This window comes from Struthio camelus, chromosome 17 (assembly GCF_040807025.1).
Source record: "Struthio camelus isolate bStrCam1 chromosome 17, bStrCam1.hap1, whole genome shotgun sequence".
NCBI classification, from domain to species: Eukaryota; Metazoa; Chordata; class Aves; order Struthioniformes; family Struthionidae; genus Struthio; species Struthio camelus.
Window position 1 is genome coordinate 18,924,096 of NC_090958.1, and position 17,672 is coordinate 18,941,767.

The 17,672-nt window shown below is 49.5% G+C and overlaps 2 protein-coding genes across 8 annotated transcripts in view; both read right to left on the reverse strand.

Moving 5' to 3' along the window:
• Positions 1-999, reverse strand: part of CORO1C (coronin 1C) — a 66,142-nt gene extending 65,143 nt beyond the window's left edge. Inside the window, exon 1 of the mRNA XM_009682988.2 lies at positions 911-999. The gene's annotated coding sequence lies outside the window, so the exon portion shown is untranslated. The remainder of the gene's footprint in view (positions 1-910) is intronic.
• Positions 1,000-4,474: 3,475 nt separating this feature from the next.
• The window catches only part of SSH1 (slingshot protein phosphatase 1), a 43,521-nt gene continuing 30,323 nt past the window's right edge, over positions 4,475-17,672 (reverse strand). For 6 of the 7 annotated variants that reach the window (XM_068910746.1, XM_068910750.1, XM_068910751.1 and 3 more), the window contains 6 exons: positions 17,339-17,467; positions 15,724-15,770; positions 14,082-14,228; positions 13,144-13,344; positions 11,518-12,145; positions 4,475-11,056 (listed from right to left, as the gene is read on the reverse strand). In XM_068910746.1, the coding sequence (XP_068766847.1) occupies positions 9,776-11,056; positions 11,518-12,145; positions 13,144-13,344; positions 14,082-14,228; positions 15,724-15,770; positions 17,339-17,467 (2,433 nt within the window). In that variant the 3' untranslated portion in view covers positions 4,475-9,775. Of the gene's footprint in view, positions 11,057-11,313; positions 11,442-11,517; positions 12,146-13,143; positions 13,345-14,081; positions 14,229-15,723; positions 15,771-17,338; positions 17,468-17,672 lie in introns of all 7 variants that reach the window. The other variant, XR_011134997.1, reaches the window with a different exon arrangement.

Here is a 17,672-nt window from a genome sequence, read left to right on the forward strand (position 1 = left end):
TGATCCATCATTCATGGTTTTTCCCCTTGAGCCATCCTTGGTCTCCCATGCCAAAGCCAAGTTCATTGTGTTTTTTCATACAATCTATCGTAAGTAGGAGATAACATCTTGATTTCTTGATCTTGTCCTATGCGTAGGTCACAGAGCCCAGGGCTGGTGTGAAAGCTGTACAGTAAGGTCAGTATTCCCTGATTCTTTGTCATCTAGAAAGGGGATAGGTGTCATCTTCCACCTACAAGGAGAAGTTTAACAAAGCTAAGCTCCCAGCTAAATTTGCAAAGACGCTTACTCAGCTCTGCCAGCAAAACTCTGAGGGGGCAAAGAGCCCTGTTGCCCTGAGCCCGGCAGCCAAGCACAGCAGGAGCCAACAAACGTCGGTACCCTGCGCTGGCCTGGGCTGGGCTGCCCGGCTCGGCAGTGTTTTGCACCCGCTGCTTACTTCAAAGAGCTCCTTGTTAAATCCCAGGGAAAGTCTGACAAGGGCTCCTGCGGAGCAAAGAAGCAGCTATTACTGAACTGTATGCATAAAAGGAAATGGCAATTGCAGCAACATTGCCGCTGCTGCCCCATCCTTCATGCCAGATCAGAGATACTTTTAGGGAATATGCTACGCCCAGGGTGAGGGCTGAGGCTGGAGCAAATCCAACAGGCTGCTCATCAGCTCTGCAGCACCCCCCCATCCAAGGAGCTCTCAAAGCTGAAGCAGTAAATAAAGCTACCGCTAGCAGTGTGAAATGCCTGAGTATGTACATACATCTATACACACACACTCAAATTGCATTTATACACAACAACCTGCCTACAGCACTGCAGCCAGACCTTCCACCACACGTTGTCACAAACACCGTGCCGGGGACAAGTCCCCAGAGGCAGCATGTTCATAAACCGCCCCGTAAAGAGCAAGCCCCACCTGCAGCACACCACAAGCCACGCCTGCTGCTGTCTCTGATCCCAGTATCTTGGAATTCGTTGCAGAAACCATCTCTTGTCTCTCAGCAGCAATGGCAGCTCTAAGCTTCTGCTTAGAAAAATATTTACATTTCTACCTCTTTAGACTGCCAAAGTGAGCTGTCCAACCACGACCCAATATAAATAGATACAGAGTCATCTTCCTGAGTCTGCAGACAGCTGAAAACGCATTGGAAGAGCGGCAGATTACCGTGTTTGTTGCAACAGGCTGCTAGCTTTAAAATGCAACTGTGATCCTTTGAGTCCTGTTGCCTCTTTCTGTGCATTGTTTTGGTCACCTCATGTCCCAAAAGCAACCTCGCTCACCTGCCAGACCTTGTACCTTCCCACCACAACGTCTCCGAAATACCTGCTCATCACCCCTGCGGTCACCCAACCCCAACATTAAACTGGGAAATACCCGCTAGGGAATCATCCTCCTACTGTCAGGGGCAGAGAAAAGAGGTAGATGATCCTTTAGGATCCTGGCCTCTGACTCCAGAAGCACCATTCGGCTCAGCGGCACTCCTCCGCCACGGAGGCGAGGGAACGCCGCACCAGGCCACCCTCCCCGCCGCCACCGCCAGGAACCGTCTGCGGAGGGTTCAGGCTCAGGCGACTCGTTTTGCCAGCAAGTCTATAAATAAATTCTCTGACGGTCATCAAAATCAGAGAGAACTCGTGTTGCTCCAGATGTTGCCTGGTTTTGCCATGGCAACATCACAACAGGATGTTACATTCAATCATAACAAGAACAGAAAAAGACTTAATAAACTTACCGGCAGTCACAGAGCACGCTTCAGCCATTTTATAGTCCTGTCTCGTGATGCCTCTTAGTGTGCTACTTTTAACAAGCAAATCTTACAGATGCAAACCTGCAAACAACTACTGTGTAGAGATTTCCTTCTTTGGGAAACAGGGATGAGCAGTGAAAGCTGTCTTTTAAATCAACCAAGGAAAGTTTGAACTAAACCAACTAACAGCAAACCACTTGGAGCTTCCTTGGAGTCTGACCCCAAACGGCCCTGGTTAAGGGACGGACCCTGTCCCAGGATCCCCGAAGCATGCTGCAAAGAGAAAGCTTTCGTCTTTCCAGACAGGAGGTCTCACGGCCGGGAGCCTCCGGGACTCCCGCTCAGCGCTAGAGAGAGTTAAACCCCAAGGTGTAAAAACTGCACATACGAGCACACACGCTCCCACCGTTCTCCTTCGCGTGTCATCGCGCGAGCGTGTCTGGGCAGATCTCGGGAGGCCTCGACACAGAGCCGAGCGCTCAGCGCCGAGGCTGCTCGGCGCGGGGTCTCGGTCTTCGCCCGGAGGATGGGACACGGGCCCCGGCTGCACGTGCCGGATGCTGGTCCCTGTTCGTGACGAAGAGGAGGCGTCTCCGGCCGCTGCAGCTCCCCCGGACCCCTGCCCACGCGGGGCAGAGCCGGGCCAGCACCGGCCAGGCGCAGCACGGGGCGCAGAGCTGCGCTCAGAGCTAAGGAGAAACGGAGAGCGGCCAGGGCCTGCGTTTGCAGAAAGCCCTCGTTCGGTGAGCGGCGGTCCCGAGCGGGGACGGGCAGAGGACGGGAGCAGCTCCCCGGCAGCTTACAGTGTTTCTCCAGCCCCCGTCTCACAGCGGTGGGGGCCAGCGTCCCGCGAGCGCGGCCAGCCCGTCTCGCCCGTGGGGCCCCGCGCTCCGGCGAGGGTCCTTCCCCGCTTCCGGGCGCCGGTGGCCCAGCTGGCCAGCTCCTGCCCCAGCGGCGCGCGCCTCCGAGGGCCAGGCCCAGCAAGCGCCGAGCTCGGCTTCGGGACGCTCCTTTAGAGAGCTGCCAGGTCAAAGCGAGACCCTCTCCTGCCCCTCGCTCTCGGGCAGAGCGTTGCTGCCTGCGTTCACCCCGCGCTCCGGCACAGCTCCCGTTACGGCTGTGGCGTAGGTCACTTGACCCGTTCCAGCGAGCGGTGCAGCCTCAGCTCCCGCCACGTGAGACGCTGGCAAATTAACATCGGCCAGGTAGCAAAGCGATCGGCGAGCGCCGTTTCTTCCCCCGCTGCAGCTGGCACAAGCCGGGTGCCAAGCAGGCGGCAGCGCGAGCGCCAGGCCCGACGGGGTCTTTGCTCTCCTCGCGTGGGAGCAGCTCCCGGAGAAGGGCAGCACTTCCCACCTCCCGCGGCCTGCCGGAGCCCGGCGCCCCGGCGGCAAAGCGGCAGTTCACACCCCAGGCCACTGCCCAGGCTGCGCTTGACCGAGGGATGACGGACAGCTGCCAATTCAAAACCAAATCAGCAAACAAACAAAGCATTGTTTCTTGTGGGGGTTAATGACTCTTCGAGGCAATTAGCAAGTTTGTCAGGGCCAGAGAGCATCCCCAGCCTGTGCTTTGCTCCTCTGCCAAGGTAAACACTGACATGTTCTTCCCCCGGGCGGCTCTGAGAGCGCGAACAATTCCAGGCAGCAACAAGACTCCTCGCAGGCACAGGAGACTGATGCTCACTGTTTGCCTTTAAAGGCAAAATTTGGTGAATGCCCAGGACGGGCTGGTCCCACATTGGGTGGATCTTGGGGCTGCAGCAGAATCGGCGCAGGGCAGAAGAGCCGCAGCCTGAGATTTAGCTCATCTGCTTTTATGCTGGTTATTTGCTCTTCAGAGGAGACAGTGTAGCCCAGGCCTGTGGGAATTAAGGAGCCCACATGACTCTTGTAACACCCCAAATAAAGCACTTCTCCATGCACTGTGCAGGGATTGCTTAGCACAGGACAGGCATCACTTTCACGTGCACAACCGCTGTGCTGCCAATATCTGCTCAGCACTAGGGAACATGCTCCAAGACACTAGAAGCTTCTCCTTAAATCCAACCTGAGGTCTCCGGGAAGTGACGTGCCAGAGAATTACAAATTGCAGTCCTACACCTGCCTCTAAGCATTACACCTGTTTCCATTCCATTCCCTTTCCACCTTAAAAACCACAAGTGAGCCCATGCCATGGCTCAGACGCGTTTCTGCCCTGCTTGCTCTTCCAGCAGTGCAGTTGAAGCACGTTCAACAGCGCCAAGGATGCAAGAGGGATAAAGGCATTACTCAATGTGGCCTTTAGGGTACACAGAAAGCGGCCAGGACCAAGCAAAAGGAAAGAGGGTAACACGGAGCACAGCCAGGAAAGACAGAACAAGAGATGACAGGAGCAAGGAGCAGCCACTGCTTCAGCCAATTCGTGCTTGTTGTGACCTTTCCTTTCCAGCCTCCTCCACGGGACTTGCTCCCACGGCTGGGCTGATCCTTCCCCTTTCCTCATCACAGGGCCAGGTCCCCACCACAGTCTCACCAGAGCGACTTCGCTGCCTTTGGTGAGACAACCTGGCTTTGGTGAGACAACCAAGATGAGAATTCGGCTCCAGCCTTTCAGGTGGGTCCTGCCCCAGCGCCACCTCGCCACCGCACGGGATGGCGGAAGGATGGAGGCATCTGCTCTGAAACGCAGAGCTTGGGCTGATGGTCTTTATGGCCCGGCCTTCCCCACCTCCAAAAATGCTACAAAGCTCATTTGTAAAAGGAAAAAAAAAAGTTTATTTTCCTCACAAGAAGCACATAAAATATACAGTACATTTTTACAAACAAAAGTAAAAAAAAGTGCATTATGCATCCCCTACCGCAAACGTACAGTACAAAAGATACTGCATATTTAAATATAAAATCAGAATTAAGAAATACAATGAAATAAAAGTAACATTGTTATCATAGAGTACAGCAATGCATTGAAACAGCTGCAAGTTACTCACCTACCTACCTCCTTCCCTGGATTTATGGTCACTATCTACCGAGGATGGTCTCTGCCTCCCAGGTCCGGGAGCCGACTCTCCACGCGGAGAGCAGACAAACGTTTGCATCATGAACAGCGTGACATTACTGAGTTAAAGAACACTTTTGGAGAGAGGACAACCAGAAGGATGGCTATTGCTGTAACATGGACCAACAAAGCATAGACTGGAAATAAGGTGCCAGTTTTGTGCATTTCAGGTTTTATCAGAATGTGACTTGGTTTGGATTATACCTGTAAATCCACCGAGCAAAACGTGGCCGTCCGTCTTTGGAATGTCTCGGCAGGCATCCCCTGTCTGCACTTCTGCAGCAATGCATAGATAAATCGGAAACGATGGCAGTGGGCACCAGGAGCTGCAAGCTGCATGGCATTTTCGTAATACACCCCGTTGTTTTTGCCATATACAGAGCAAAAGGGAAGTGGTTAGCAATTCTGAGCTCAGCAGCGACGGGAGGACTGAAAGGTCGATATGCAGAAGTAGCAACGGTCTTACTGCCACTGGAAACACCAAAAGCACCAAAAAATGAACAGCAAACAGCAGTTTAACAGCTCAGCAAAAATACACAGTATTTGTAAACTATTATTAAGGCACTCAATTGTAAAAGAACAATTACGATACACAAGAGAGGAAAAAAACATCTACCTTCTCATGCAACAAATCTAACGAAGTCTGCAAGCATCATAGGTTTGGCTATAAAACCTTTGAAATGGCACGCTAGTGCTTCTAACACACGTTGGCCTTAAAAACAACTGATAATAACCTATGTCTCTATCCTGACAGTATCGTGTTGCACCAAGCAGCAATAGAGCTTCAAGTCTGATGAGCTAAACTGTGGGATTGGCAACACAGTCATGCTCTAATGATAGCTGAGTCCACGCAACAGGTTTTCGGTATCGCCGCACAGGAAAGGCGGTCTACACAGAGCAACGCCCCTGGGAAAGCAGTAGTTTGCTTGCAGCAGAATTTGGCAGGCACTCAAGAAAACAGGAAGAAATACATATGTTCACTTGCATCATATAAGACCTGGGAATTTTTCTGAACTTGTTCAAGTCAAAGTCCCCACTTCTTCCCTTGGCTGGTGAGCAGCGGGAGAGCACAGGAGTGTTATCTGCAGCACCGAGAGGTACCGGCATGTCGGCATCTGTTCCTCCTGCTCAGAGCCGGGTCTCTGCGGGGCGATGGTCCAGTTCGGCCTTCCTCCCCCCTAAGCAAACTGCTACGCTGGGGCAATGCGCCCCGCGCGGGAGCCGGGGTGAGGCACCCCGGGGAGCCCCTGCCACGCGAATGCTCAGGCGGGCCGTGCCCACGGGGCAACGGTGACAATTCAATGAGTTCTTCAGCTCTCATGCCTGGGGCCTGAGCAGCCGCCCCTCGCTGGGGATCGAGGGGTCGCCGCAGACGCTCAGCTAGGGGCCAGTCCTAGAGCAGTGCTGCCTAAGGGCCCGGCACACGTGCCCGGGGGAAGAGGAAAGCAAGAAAAAGGAGGGAACTACAGCATGGGAAAACAGGCAAGAAAAATGCAAGCCAGGCTGGGATCTGCCGCACTGTCCCAACTCTGCCAGACAGCACCAGCCCAAGGGAGGACGCGCATCGCAGGGACAGCTGTTCTTCTGGGAGCAGCCGCCCTAGAGCATGGATCAGTCTGAACGCAAGCACAGCTTGTGCACAGAGAACGTGAACGACTCTGCAACTGGCCCTTGCAAGCTTCAAGGCTGACCGCTGCGCTGTGCCCCAACCCGAGCGCAGTGCTGCGAACTGCGGAGGGGCTGGGAGCAGAACAGCAAATTAAAAGAGCCATCCAAGGTGGCTGTTCTAGCAAACACTGCTGGCAACACCCTCAAGAGCCCTGCAGGCATCAGAGACAGTGCAGCGGCCTCCTAGGTGCCCCCCACCTCTTTGCCATCACTTATAAACAAGAATATAGGTACAAACAGAGTAAAAACTATACAAATACAGGAAATTTATTACAGCAGATTTGGGCTGGCAAATGCAGTCCTAGTACTTTGATATCAGGGAAGGCTATTTCAGTGAAACGTCTGACCTGGGAAGAGCGGCAGGATGTGCGCTTCGGGGAGTCACAGTGTACAGAACTGAACCAGCCACTTCTGATTTCCAGAATATGCAACAAAAATGGGGGGGAAGCAGTGAAATCTGTCAATCACGGGATCCAAGTTCAAGATATCTCAGATTCCTGGTAGCCTGGAGGCAACACGCGGAGCAACCAGGGAAGGGCCAACTCCAAAAATGACCTGGCATTTTCTCAGCTCTAAACGAAGCAGAACACAGAACTTCTGCACCTTCTCCAAGGTCCCTCACGCAGGAGCTTTTGCTTCAAACCATCTCTCATAAGTGAAATAGGAAACGTGCCCCAAGCTAAAGGTGCACATAAAATTGAAGACTCTTTAAGGAGAGATATTTATTTACTGATTCCCAGTCCATATAATTCCTCAGACTGTTAATACAAAAATGTGAGGTCTTATGGGTAAGGGGGGGGGGGGAAAAGGTAAACGCTAGGTATTCAGGACAGTAAAACACATGGCTCACTTTCTCAGGACATTGAGTTTTTGATTAATAGAGGTTCTGAGTTTTACTATTTGCAGTCCTGGTCTCCACCCCACCCCAAGAAGTGGATTTGTAAGAATGGCTTTCGATGGATATTTTAAAACTTTGGAGAGCTCAGACACACAGCCCGGTTGTTAAATGAGCAGCATGGCAAACTGATCAGTTTGCCATCGTTAAGCTCTAAGGTCTGTTCTGACCCCAAAGCCTGCTTCAAAACACTATCCTGAATGAGCAAGCAACCACCACATTTTCAGAAGCGCCCACGTCACTGCAAAGTTTAAATCCGATTCGCATTCGGCGGGACTCCGAGAGCACCGACGCTTGGAGCGTGTCCCCTGCAGCTCCCTCCTGAGCTGGCAGGAGCACCCAGCGCAGAGCCGTTCTCGAGCCATGCTCTTTCACGTTGGCTGCCCAAAATATTCTAAGAAAACATGCATTTCATATAGCATCAGTGAATTGCTGTGTTTCAAGCATCTCCTACTGCATGACAGTAAGAGGAAGAGCGTACCGCAACACTGCTCCGAGACTGATCTGTGAGAACGGCCGCCGGCCAGGGAAGGGAAGCGCTTCCCCAGGCAGCATCACTACGCGACACAGGGCGGGCCACGGCCCCGGCTCTCTGCAGAGCCGAACATGGTCAGCCTACGTTTACTTGCTTGCTTTTCTCTGGAAGGAAACCTCACCCATATCTTCAATATTCATTTCTTTTTGGAATGACCTTATTTTTCTGTTTGACTGCCAGGGACTGAACCCTGAGGTCCGTGCCCGAGACTTGCGCTCAGGTTCCCAGGGGCTCTCCCAGGAGCTGAGGAGGAACAGACCATTTCTGAGTTGGCCCTCAATGTTGCACAGGCAGCAGGTCCCAGGCAGCTGGCGGAGGACGAATGGTCTCTGTGGCAGGACTTTGCTCTAGAGCAGCCAAATCCTGCCCAGCAGAAGCCAGTGGTTTCAGAGGGGCAGGACTGAGCCTGTCTTACCAGCCGTACAGCTGCAGTACTGTGCAGAAGCACTGAATGATGTTTACCTGCTGAGCGGGGAGGCTAGGCCAACTACTACCGCCTGCCGTGCCTCGGCCCGTCCTGGGTACCTAACCACTGCTTCTCCCATGGGATGCACACAGACCCCAACGAGAGCAGGATTTACACGTCTCTCGCTGTTGGCAAGCGGCTAGCGCAGCCGTGCAAGAGCTGGGACACGCAGACGCAGCCTCCCCGCTTTGGGGCCACGCAGCCTCCTGCCAACCAGCGTAAATAACTCCTTGGACTTCACACAACACACAAGTTTGAAAACAGCTTCCTAGGCTGCTGGGAAACCTAGGATGCAAGAACTGTTCTACCAAAAACAATACCAATTATCAAAAAAGTTACACGTTTGCCTATTGCCTACTCAGATTTCAAATGCATAGCGCATCACAAGAGCTGCCGTCTTCCCTTGGGGCAGGAGACGGCTCAGTTATCTCGCCTGCAACGCATGCCACCAACAGCCCGATGAAGAAGGGTCTCCAGCACAGGAACCACAACACTGATACAGCATTACACAATGTTTCACTAGGGTTCATGGTCACTTACTGGCCAGGCTTGTCATTATCACCAGGACATTACAAACCACAACAGCAAAAACACCCAAAGAACAAGACATCTGTCCACTTTAACATAAGCCTTCAACAACGACACAGTCTAGATGTCATTCCATTATGAACAGAAGACTATGACAATTCACCTGGTTATACAGTAAAGGAGGACTAAGGTCAGCAGATCACACACTCAATACAAACACAGCTTTATACTCCTTCACTTGACTTCATAGCTAGATTACTCAGTGCAGAAAAGCCTATGTCTCAATACTCTTTCAGGTCTTTACAGTTAACACTAAGGTAATACCTTCAAAAAATGGTAAGTATTGTGGGAAAACCCTTTAAAAAGAAAACAAACCAAAAGTAGAAGTCAGCAAATCAGAGGTAGTGTTCATGTCACCATTTTAAGGATTTTTCCACAAGTGCCTGTTTTAACTAGAGACTTGTGTTTGTTTCGTTTAAAAAAAAAAAAAAAGTATAAGAAAAGTTATGTCTAATTACTTTGTTGAGAATTTCAAACAGAATTTTCAGCAATTTATATAGATAGATAAATAGATAAAGTATCTATCTATATATGCACATACACAAAAACACATTATTATACTTGGCAAACAGTACTAGAAATAACATCCTGCAGGACAACAGCCAGTTCACACAAAGTCCTCTTCTAAGCCATGCAATACATTTTATTTTTTCTTGTGCCTTTCATCACGATCCATTATGTTTCTTTTTCTCTCTACTTAGGATACAAGGAGGGGAGGAAGAGGTGGCATCAGATGAACTACTGCCAGCCAGATGATAAAACTGCATTGGTGCCATGAATAAATGCCTTAAAAAAAATCAAAAAATATAAACCATCCTCACCCCTCCCCCCCCCCCCAGACAGCATCAACTTTTGCCCATCCAAAGTGTATTCTTCAAGTTTCCCACAGTTGACTTTGCTACCAGTGTGGAGCTGACATCTGCACTCCTCAGAGTGGTTTGTGGCTCACAGAGCACGGAAGACTCGCTTGAAACAGCTTCTTTTGAGTCCGTTATGGTTGACACATCCATGTCACTTGATAAGTCCTCAGAGGACAAGTTAAGACATCCTAGCTTGGCGAGAGAATTGGACCTCTTCAGAGGAGAGGACACAGTCAAACCAGCCAGCCGCAGCCTGGTCTCGATTTCCTGAGTTCGCTGCTTCACCAGGCCGGGCTTCCCCCGCACGCTGTGGATACTGTCGCTGCTGGAGCTCCGCGTCAGGTTGGAGCTCCGGGAGGACGATGGGGTGTAGCAGATGGTCTTTAGAAAGTCCTTTGTGAAACTGCTCGTGTGCTCCAACCTATACGTGACAGGCGTGGAGGTTTTCTGAGAGATTCCCTCCACAGTGCGTTTGACCTCTAACTTCTCCACATTGTTTTCTGCGTCTTCAGGTATCAGCGGTACCGGCCCCAGAAGAGGTACTAGGGCATGATGTGAAACCAAACCCTGGCTTTCCTCCACAATGCCAGAGTCAACTCTGCTCATGGGGCTCTCTCTGAACAGCAGAGAGGCTTCTGACGGTATGCTTTTCAAACGCTCTAGTTCTTTGGTATGTTTTCTAACCAAGCCTGCTTTTTGCAGCTGAATAAGAGACTCCTGATGTTGCATCAAGTAACTGTTTGCACTTGGCTTTTCCAAGTCTTTACTGAACAACAAATACTTCAGATCCTTTGTGGGCTTGCTGTCCTTTCTGGCTAGAGACTCTTCCTTTACTGCTTCTGCAGTAAGGGGGCTCTTGTCACAGTGCGAGTTGCTCTTGGCCAGCAGAGTTTTCACAAGGGTTTTTGGTGCATCTTTTCCTTTCTCTGAAATACTGTAGTGTTGTTCAGCCATTGATTTGCAAGTACCAGCTTCCAAAGTACCAGTTCCTGCTGACAGAGGAAGCGGAGTCTCATTATTTTTAGTTCTGATTACTTCCTCTGACTGTGACTTGCTGGGCAGGTGGTCTGCCAAGTTGGAAGTGATGTGGGAGAGGAGAGCTGGTTGTGTGCAGATGGTAGAGCTGCGACGTGCAGTGCCTGGATTCAGCTTTTCACACTGCTCCCCAAAGGACTCAGGAGACAAACTGGCCGAGGAATACATGCAGTCTGTGCAAGACTGATAGGAAGGCTTGACTTTACTGAGGATCCCAAATACGACATCATGCTGCAGAAAAGAAAACAGGTACAGATAAATGTGCACAGAACAGCACATCAACAATCAGCAGAGCGAAAGGCACAGAACAGAAGAAATATTTACAGCTGAGCAGATCTGAAAGATTTCCACTTCTCTATTAAGGCCCTGAAGCAGGAACAAAAGTCACATACTTTCCCAGCAGTCGGTAACTTCACTAGAAAAACACCTACCATTCCAAGTGATGGTCATGCAAGCAAGTTGCCCAAAGCAGTTTATAGTGCACTCACATGTGTGCGCTCTTTCTCTGGCATCTAAATCCACAGCTTGGGCAAGCACAGCCATGTTCAGAAGCACTTCGAAAGGGAAGAAGCTCATCATGGAATGAAAAGGTTTATCCAAGTCAAATGAAACTGTGCTATGAAGATGAGAAGAGCAGTTTCACTTGCAGTAGTCAGCCATGCAAATCATCTACATTTCAATTCCATACGCACCTCAAAATCCTCCGGGCAACTCCTTTTGCTGTTGTTGTTATTCAAGTTCTCTCTATTAAGCCTGCTTTCCTCCTTGTGCACGGATAAGCGACGCTTCCACTTCTCCATAGGATTTTCCTCCCTGACACCATCCTCCCCTGGGTCCCTGGGGCCTGGCACTATCCTTCCCTTCCGGGGGCTGAATTCTAGTTTCTTCTTCACTTCCTTCTCGCAGAAATTGCTCAGCTCCGTCACTGGCTCTGCTGTCTCTTGGACTTTTGCTGTCTCCACCCTCCCATCCAAAGATGCAGACAGAGGCTGTCCCGTCAGCGAGTCAGTATGCTCTGCAAGCGCATCCCGCTCCAACTCCTCCACTTGGAAAAACCCCTCCCTGTCACTGGGCATCTTGTTCTCCAGCAGGGTGTCCGAGAGGCGCCGGAAGCAGTAATTGAACCCCACAGCCACTTCTGTGCTGGCTCGGTTGTCCAGGTACGCCGACTGCGAAGGTGTGTCCAGGTCAGCTAGGCGATTTTCTAGGTCAATGTCTAAGCTTTCGAGTAAGAAGTCACCTGGCCCTGCGGTGCCATCCGTGTTCTGCGGTATGTTGCTCTCTGCCTGCTGTTTCCACAGCTTATTGTGACGCTGCTTGCTGGGGAAAAGAAAAAGACACAAGTGAGTATAGTTAAGCTGCTGATGATGTGATGGCTGCAGTGCGAGCTGAGGACAGCGCTCAGTTCCAGACAAGTCCCCCCATTTCTACATATGGGGGAAATTCACAATCCGGAATTGAAAGCCTGACTGGTGGGTCCAGCCCTGCAGTCCTACGTTGGCAAAGGTTCTCCAGCATCAGGATTTGGTCCATCACACCTGCCTGCTCCAGAGTCTTTTTGACCCAGCAGACCCTCAGCAGTGCACCACACTGAACACACAATGGGAACAGCCCTTGTGCAGAGGCCCTTAGGGCAGAGGGGCACAGAGCCCTCTTTCAGGGAGCCCTCTTTCTGCATGTCTCATGGCACAGTTTCTGCTGAACCAGAGTGACAAATTTTCATCCTCTTCCCCCACTAGAGCAAAGGCCAAGTCAAGCACGCAGAAACCTTTATTACATACTACAGCACTCGTAACGACAAAGAAACCTGATTGGCGTGGTCACCCAGAACTGTAAATGATTTGCCTCCAACACTGCTTGAGCTCAGTTCTGCTTCATAAAACAAGAACAAGCTTTTGCTGAACAACGCTGGCTGCTGAGAAATACGAACACGCTTCCAAAGAAATGCAAAGAAATCCTCATTGAATTAAACCAGAACAGATCTCCCTAGAAGACAGCTAATTTCCATCCAGGGAGGCCTGGCATAGACAAGGTTTAGAAAAACATGATTAGCCCAGGCTTCTGCATCTGCCCTTTAAAGATGGCCCTTCTGTACGGTGGTCTCCTTCAGATTACAGTACCACACACACTTTGTCAGTGTCTGTCTTGCATACACACGTGCCATGCGCATCAGCAGAAGAAACTAATGCCTGAACAGAAACCCATGGAACTTGATTAAATTCAAGTCAGTGAGAGTCACCGATATTTTAGAGTCACTGCCTCTAATTAGCTCCTTTTATTTCCTACAAGTCACCTTTCCATTCACTTTATCACCTTACCTCGCATCTAAAATGCCTTCATATTCCAAAAGCTGTCTCATGAAGCCTGCATTTGGTCTTGCAATGCTGCGTTTTTGCTTCACATAATTATAGGCTTTTTCCAGGGACCAGCCAAATTCCTTCATTGCGTAAGCTATAACAGTAGATGCTGACCGGCTAACACCCATCTTGCAGTGCACCAGGCACTTGGAGTGATTCTTCCTGGAGAAGGAGGAAAAAGGAAGATCTCTTACATCTTTCCGGTTATTATATTTGTCTTTAATGTTTTAAATGGTGGATGGACAGTACTTTTGTCCTCCTGACCACTCTCAGACCACAGGTCAAGAGGTGGCGAATACTTTGGACTTTTCAGTAAGCCGTGAAAAGAACCTCTCTCTCCAGGGAAGTCAGGCGTTAGAGAAGGGCAGCCTCAATCATGCTGCCATTTCAGAGACCACCATGAAATCCCCTGCCTGCGCACTCATGTCTTTGGCTACAGGAATAAGCAGGAACAACTTGAACATAGAAACCCTGCAGTCTGACAGGCTCTGTCACCACCTCTTGCCTGCAGAGATAGCTTGGGCTAACCTAATATGGACATGAGTTGGAGTATTTACAAAGTTTCTTGAGAAGAGGAAACGTTCTCGTTTCCTCTTGCAAGCTAAACAACAAATATAAGAAAATAGAACCACAGGCTAGAAATGGGTTAATCCCTGATCAGCGCAGGAACAGATCAGGTACATGGAAATTTCAGGGACACAGAAAACTCCCGAGAAAAGCAGTAACGCAAAACCCCTGCTGCCATCCTCAGCTGTGGTGTCGCTCCAGGGAGTTCTAGCTTCAGTGGCTGGATGACATACGCAGGGCACAGCTTCACTCTCTTCACCCAGACCTCAAGCAGTTCTTAGCCGTGGCTTGGATACGCTCCCATGCTAAGTCACGTCTCCCTGCCCACTTACTTGGCCTTATTTATAAAGTGATACGCCTCATTCCAGTGAGCCAGGAGGTCTGTTGTCTCCTCGTCATACACTCGGATATTATGATATGCAAACAAACCAGGAAAAAAATTATCTATTTCCCTGGTCACGTTCAAAATGTAGTCAATGCTGTGGAGAATGAAAAGAAAAATAGAGAGTTGAACTGCCACGGCCAGGAAAGGGGAACTGATACACATTGTGAATTACATGAAATCTGACACAGTATGTGCTGTTAGATTTTATCAACAGCCCAAATCCTGAACTCCTGGGACACCTGGTGAAACAAGTCACACACCTCACTTGCAGGGCCTGTCCATTCACCCATCTCTCGCCACTGGCATACCCCTTTCAAAGCATTGAGGCCTTGGGCACAGGAGGAAAACGTTTAGGTTACAATGTCCTGGCAGACAGGGTAAAATAATCAGGAACTCCTCACTGTTTGGCAACACAGCTCCAGCAGACTGGTCTGCCTCTTAATCCAGAAAAGCAAACCACAGCATTACTGCGGTGCCTGTCAACCGGGGATCTTGCAGCACCTTGCAAAAAAGAATTTAGCCGTCCCCATGAGGCAAGCAGGTTTCCCACCCTGTACATGGGGACGCTGACAGGAGAAAAGCGCAAAGACTGCAAGTGGTTCGTTTGGGCAGAATCTGGGAACAGAACCCAGGAATCACATTTTTCAAATGCAGGCTTTTGCTACCAAACCATCATTTTCTCTTCTTTCCTACCAAAAATATGAAGTGAGAGCCACATGATATCTCTCAACTCCTGCCAAATATTACAGCAGGGTTTACAATGTACCAAGGGAGAATGAATGCCCATATTGATTTATTCATATCACTCAGACAAATCAAGGACACAGAATATTCATTTCAGAATTCGTCCAGCTTTGACTTTCAGAAACTGCATTTCAAGATGCTTTCACTGTAGATCAAGGTATTAATGTGCTGCTTGATTTACTTGTTCAAAGATGTTCAGACATCTATTCCCAAGGACTCCAAACTAAACATTTTTAGTCATGCTGTTAAGCAATATTTTTCAGTTTCTCACATTGGGGTTCGTGTACGCCTTGGGCAAGCAGCAAATATTTATATGCAAAATTCTCACTCGTCTAAAAAGCGTGAAAGTAAATCAAGCCAAGAAGTGGTGCGGTGATGAGAGTGTGGTGAAAGACAGCCCTGCAGCTGCCTGCCTGGGCAGGTGAGATGGAGATTGCGCATCCACAGGAAGTTCTGCTCCATTTAGACAGAGCTTTTTCCTAAGCTTAGCGCTGTAATATTTACTCTATGCAGCCTGCAGGAATTCACACTTGACGTTACAATACGTCCGTCCGTTTCACACTCGGCTGCTACCCAGTGGGGTATTTTTTGGAGATCTTGACGTACGTTACAAATGAGAAGCTTTGTTACCTCCACTCTATATGTGGTGGAAATGAGGTAGAGAAGATTTCTTGACCAAGGTCCTGACAGCAAGTTACCCACATTGGTGGGAACTGGACCCAGACTTGGCCCTATGTTGGTCTATGAACATCGTATGTCATCTCAAGAGACCTCAATGCAAATTAAAGGTAAATGATCAAAGGTTTTGCAGTCTAACATGAGTGTTTGAAAGATGCAGTACTCACCCAGAGCCCTGCAGTTCCTCGAGGTTGGAGGCGTTCCACTCAGACCCCTACAACAGTCGCACACAGAGACACAAGATACACATTTCAAAAGAGTCAAAATGCTGCTATCCCCTCACTGCTCCAACAGAGCTGAATCCACCAGGACACACTGCCTGGAAACATTATGAACCTGCTTTCAATGAGGGTTTAAGAGCAGGTCAATCAAACAGCTGGCAGAGATGCCATAGGGCAGAGTTGATCCTGCAGTGGGCCAGAGGGAGAGGGGCTATCGTGGCTCCGGAGACCCTTCCTGTTTTCTAGGATTCTGCAATCCCACTGCCTCAGCAATATTCCTTAGCTGCCAAACGAAAGATTTGTAACCGTTTCCGAAAAGGGTACAGTTAGTGTACCAGCGCCAGGGCGCTGCCGAGAGCTGCAGCATGCTGGCTGAATCCAGACTAGTCCTGATAGTCTCAAATACGGGCATGCAAAAAGTTTAGAGTCCCTTTGAAGTTAGAACGATTAAGAATGAGGCAGAGGGGCTGTGCAGGAAGATATCTGAGGTGTGCACAATTTATGGTAGCGGTTGTTAGAGACAACAACAGTAAAATGGCACAACTGCAGCCAGCACTGTGGCTTGCCATAAGGACAAGTACTACCAAGGACCTCCTGAAGGGTTATCAGAAAAGGGACATTACATCTTTGTCTAAGGAGTTAGTTCTAGGCCAGCATGGGACAGCGCACATCCCAAATCACTGCCCGCTCTGCATCTTTAACAACAAGATAAACAGAGCAGAGAGGTGAAATGATTAGGTTCAGCATGGTTGGGATCACAGGTATTTGAGAAGTGAGGCAAAACCTGAAAGTTATAGGGGTAATTATACTTTGGATCCCTCCTGCCCCTGCAGAACAGGGCAAAAAGGGTACATAAAGTAAGCTTTGCCCCCAAATATCAACATTTCCTGTGAGGCTCTCAAGAAAAAACATGTCCCAGGCATAAAGGGCACAAATATGTTCATCTTAAGTAAGTCTTTGTTCCAGATGGCAGTGCCTGGTTTTGCCTGGAGTACCATCTAGTGGCAAAAGACTACAAGAAACACACATCTTTGCTTCCGCATAAGCTTGAAGAGCACATCACCTTCAGCCTTATTCTTCATATAGCTTTCGCCATGTATAAGGAATTGCTAGGCGCGACCAAGAAAAAGAATACAGCGACGCTAGTCAGTCAAAGGGCAAAGAGTTGTCACAGCAGGGCAGCATCCAGAGCTAGACCCTTTCTCTATCTTAAAAGAAAATCTCCATTGCCAGAAACACAAAATGAGCGTACACAGAACTTGAGCTATGCCATGGTATGTCCTGAAGCAGGGTGAACCTGCCAGAAAAGAGCCGCTACGTAAAGTGCCAGAAACAAGAACTTAGCTAGAGAAAAAGGGCTTCTGTACTGTGGGCTTTTGCAAGCAAAATGGGCCCAGGGGTAAAGACTCCACACAAAGGGCTAGATAACAGGCTGTATCTCTTGCTCATGCTGCACAATTCAGCCTTGACACCAAATCGAGCTTCCCTTAAGCCCAGTGACCTGCCAGATTGCTCCCACCAAGCCTCCAGCCTTTCTGGAACTCCTGGCACTGCAGCTTACCAGATATAAGTGATCGAAAATCAGAGATGGTTTGTCCATCTGACCCAAGATAAGCAGCATTTCATTGTCTATAAATTCCTTGAATTCTTTCAAGTTGCAATTCATGTGTTTCTCCAGCTCATTTCGTATCTGCAGAGCAGAAAAGAAAGGATGCCACCTAGAATCATGTCTGCTCAGTAGAAACATTTGCTGGCACTCCTCTGCCAGCAAGGTTCCAGTATGCATTCTGTACTTCATTAAAGACAGCAAGAAGGATTCACCCTTTTGGCCACAGGCCAGTATCTCAGGCCCTCACATTTAACATCCCAATATACCCCAAAATAGGGGAGGGAGC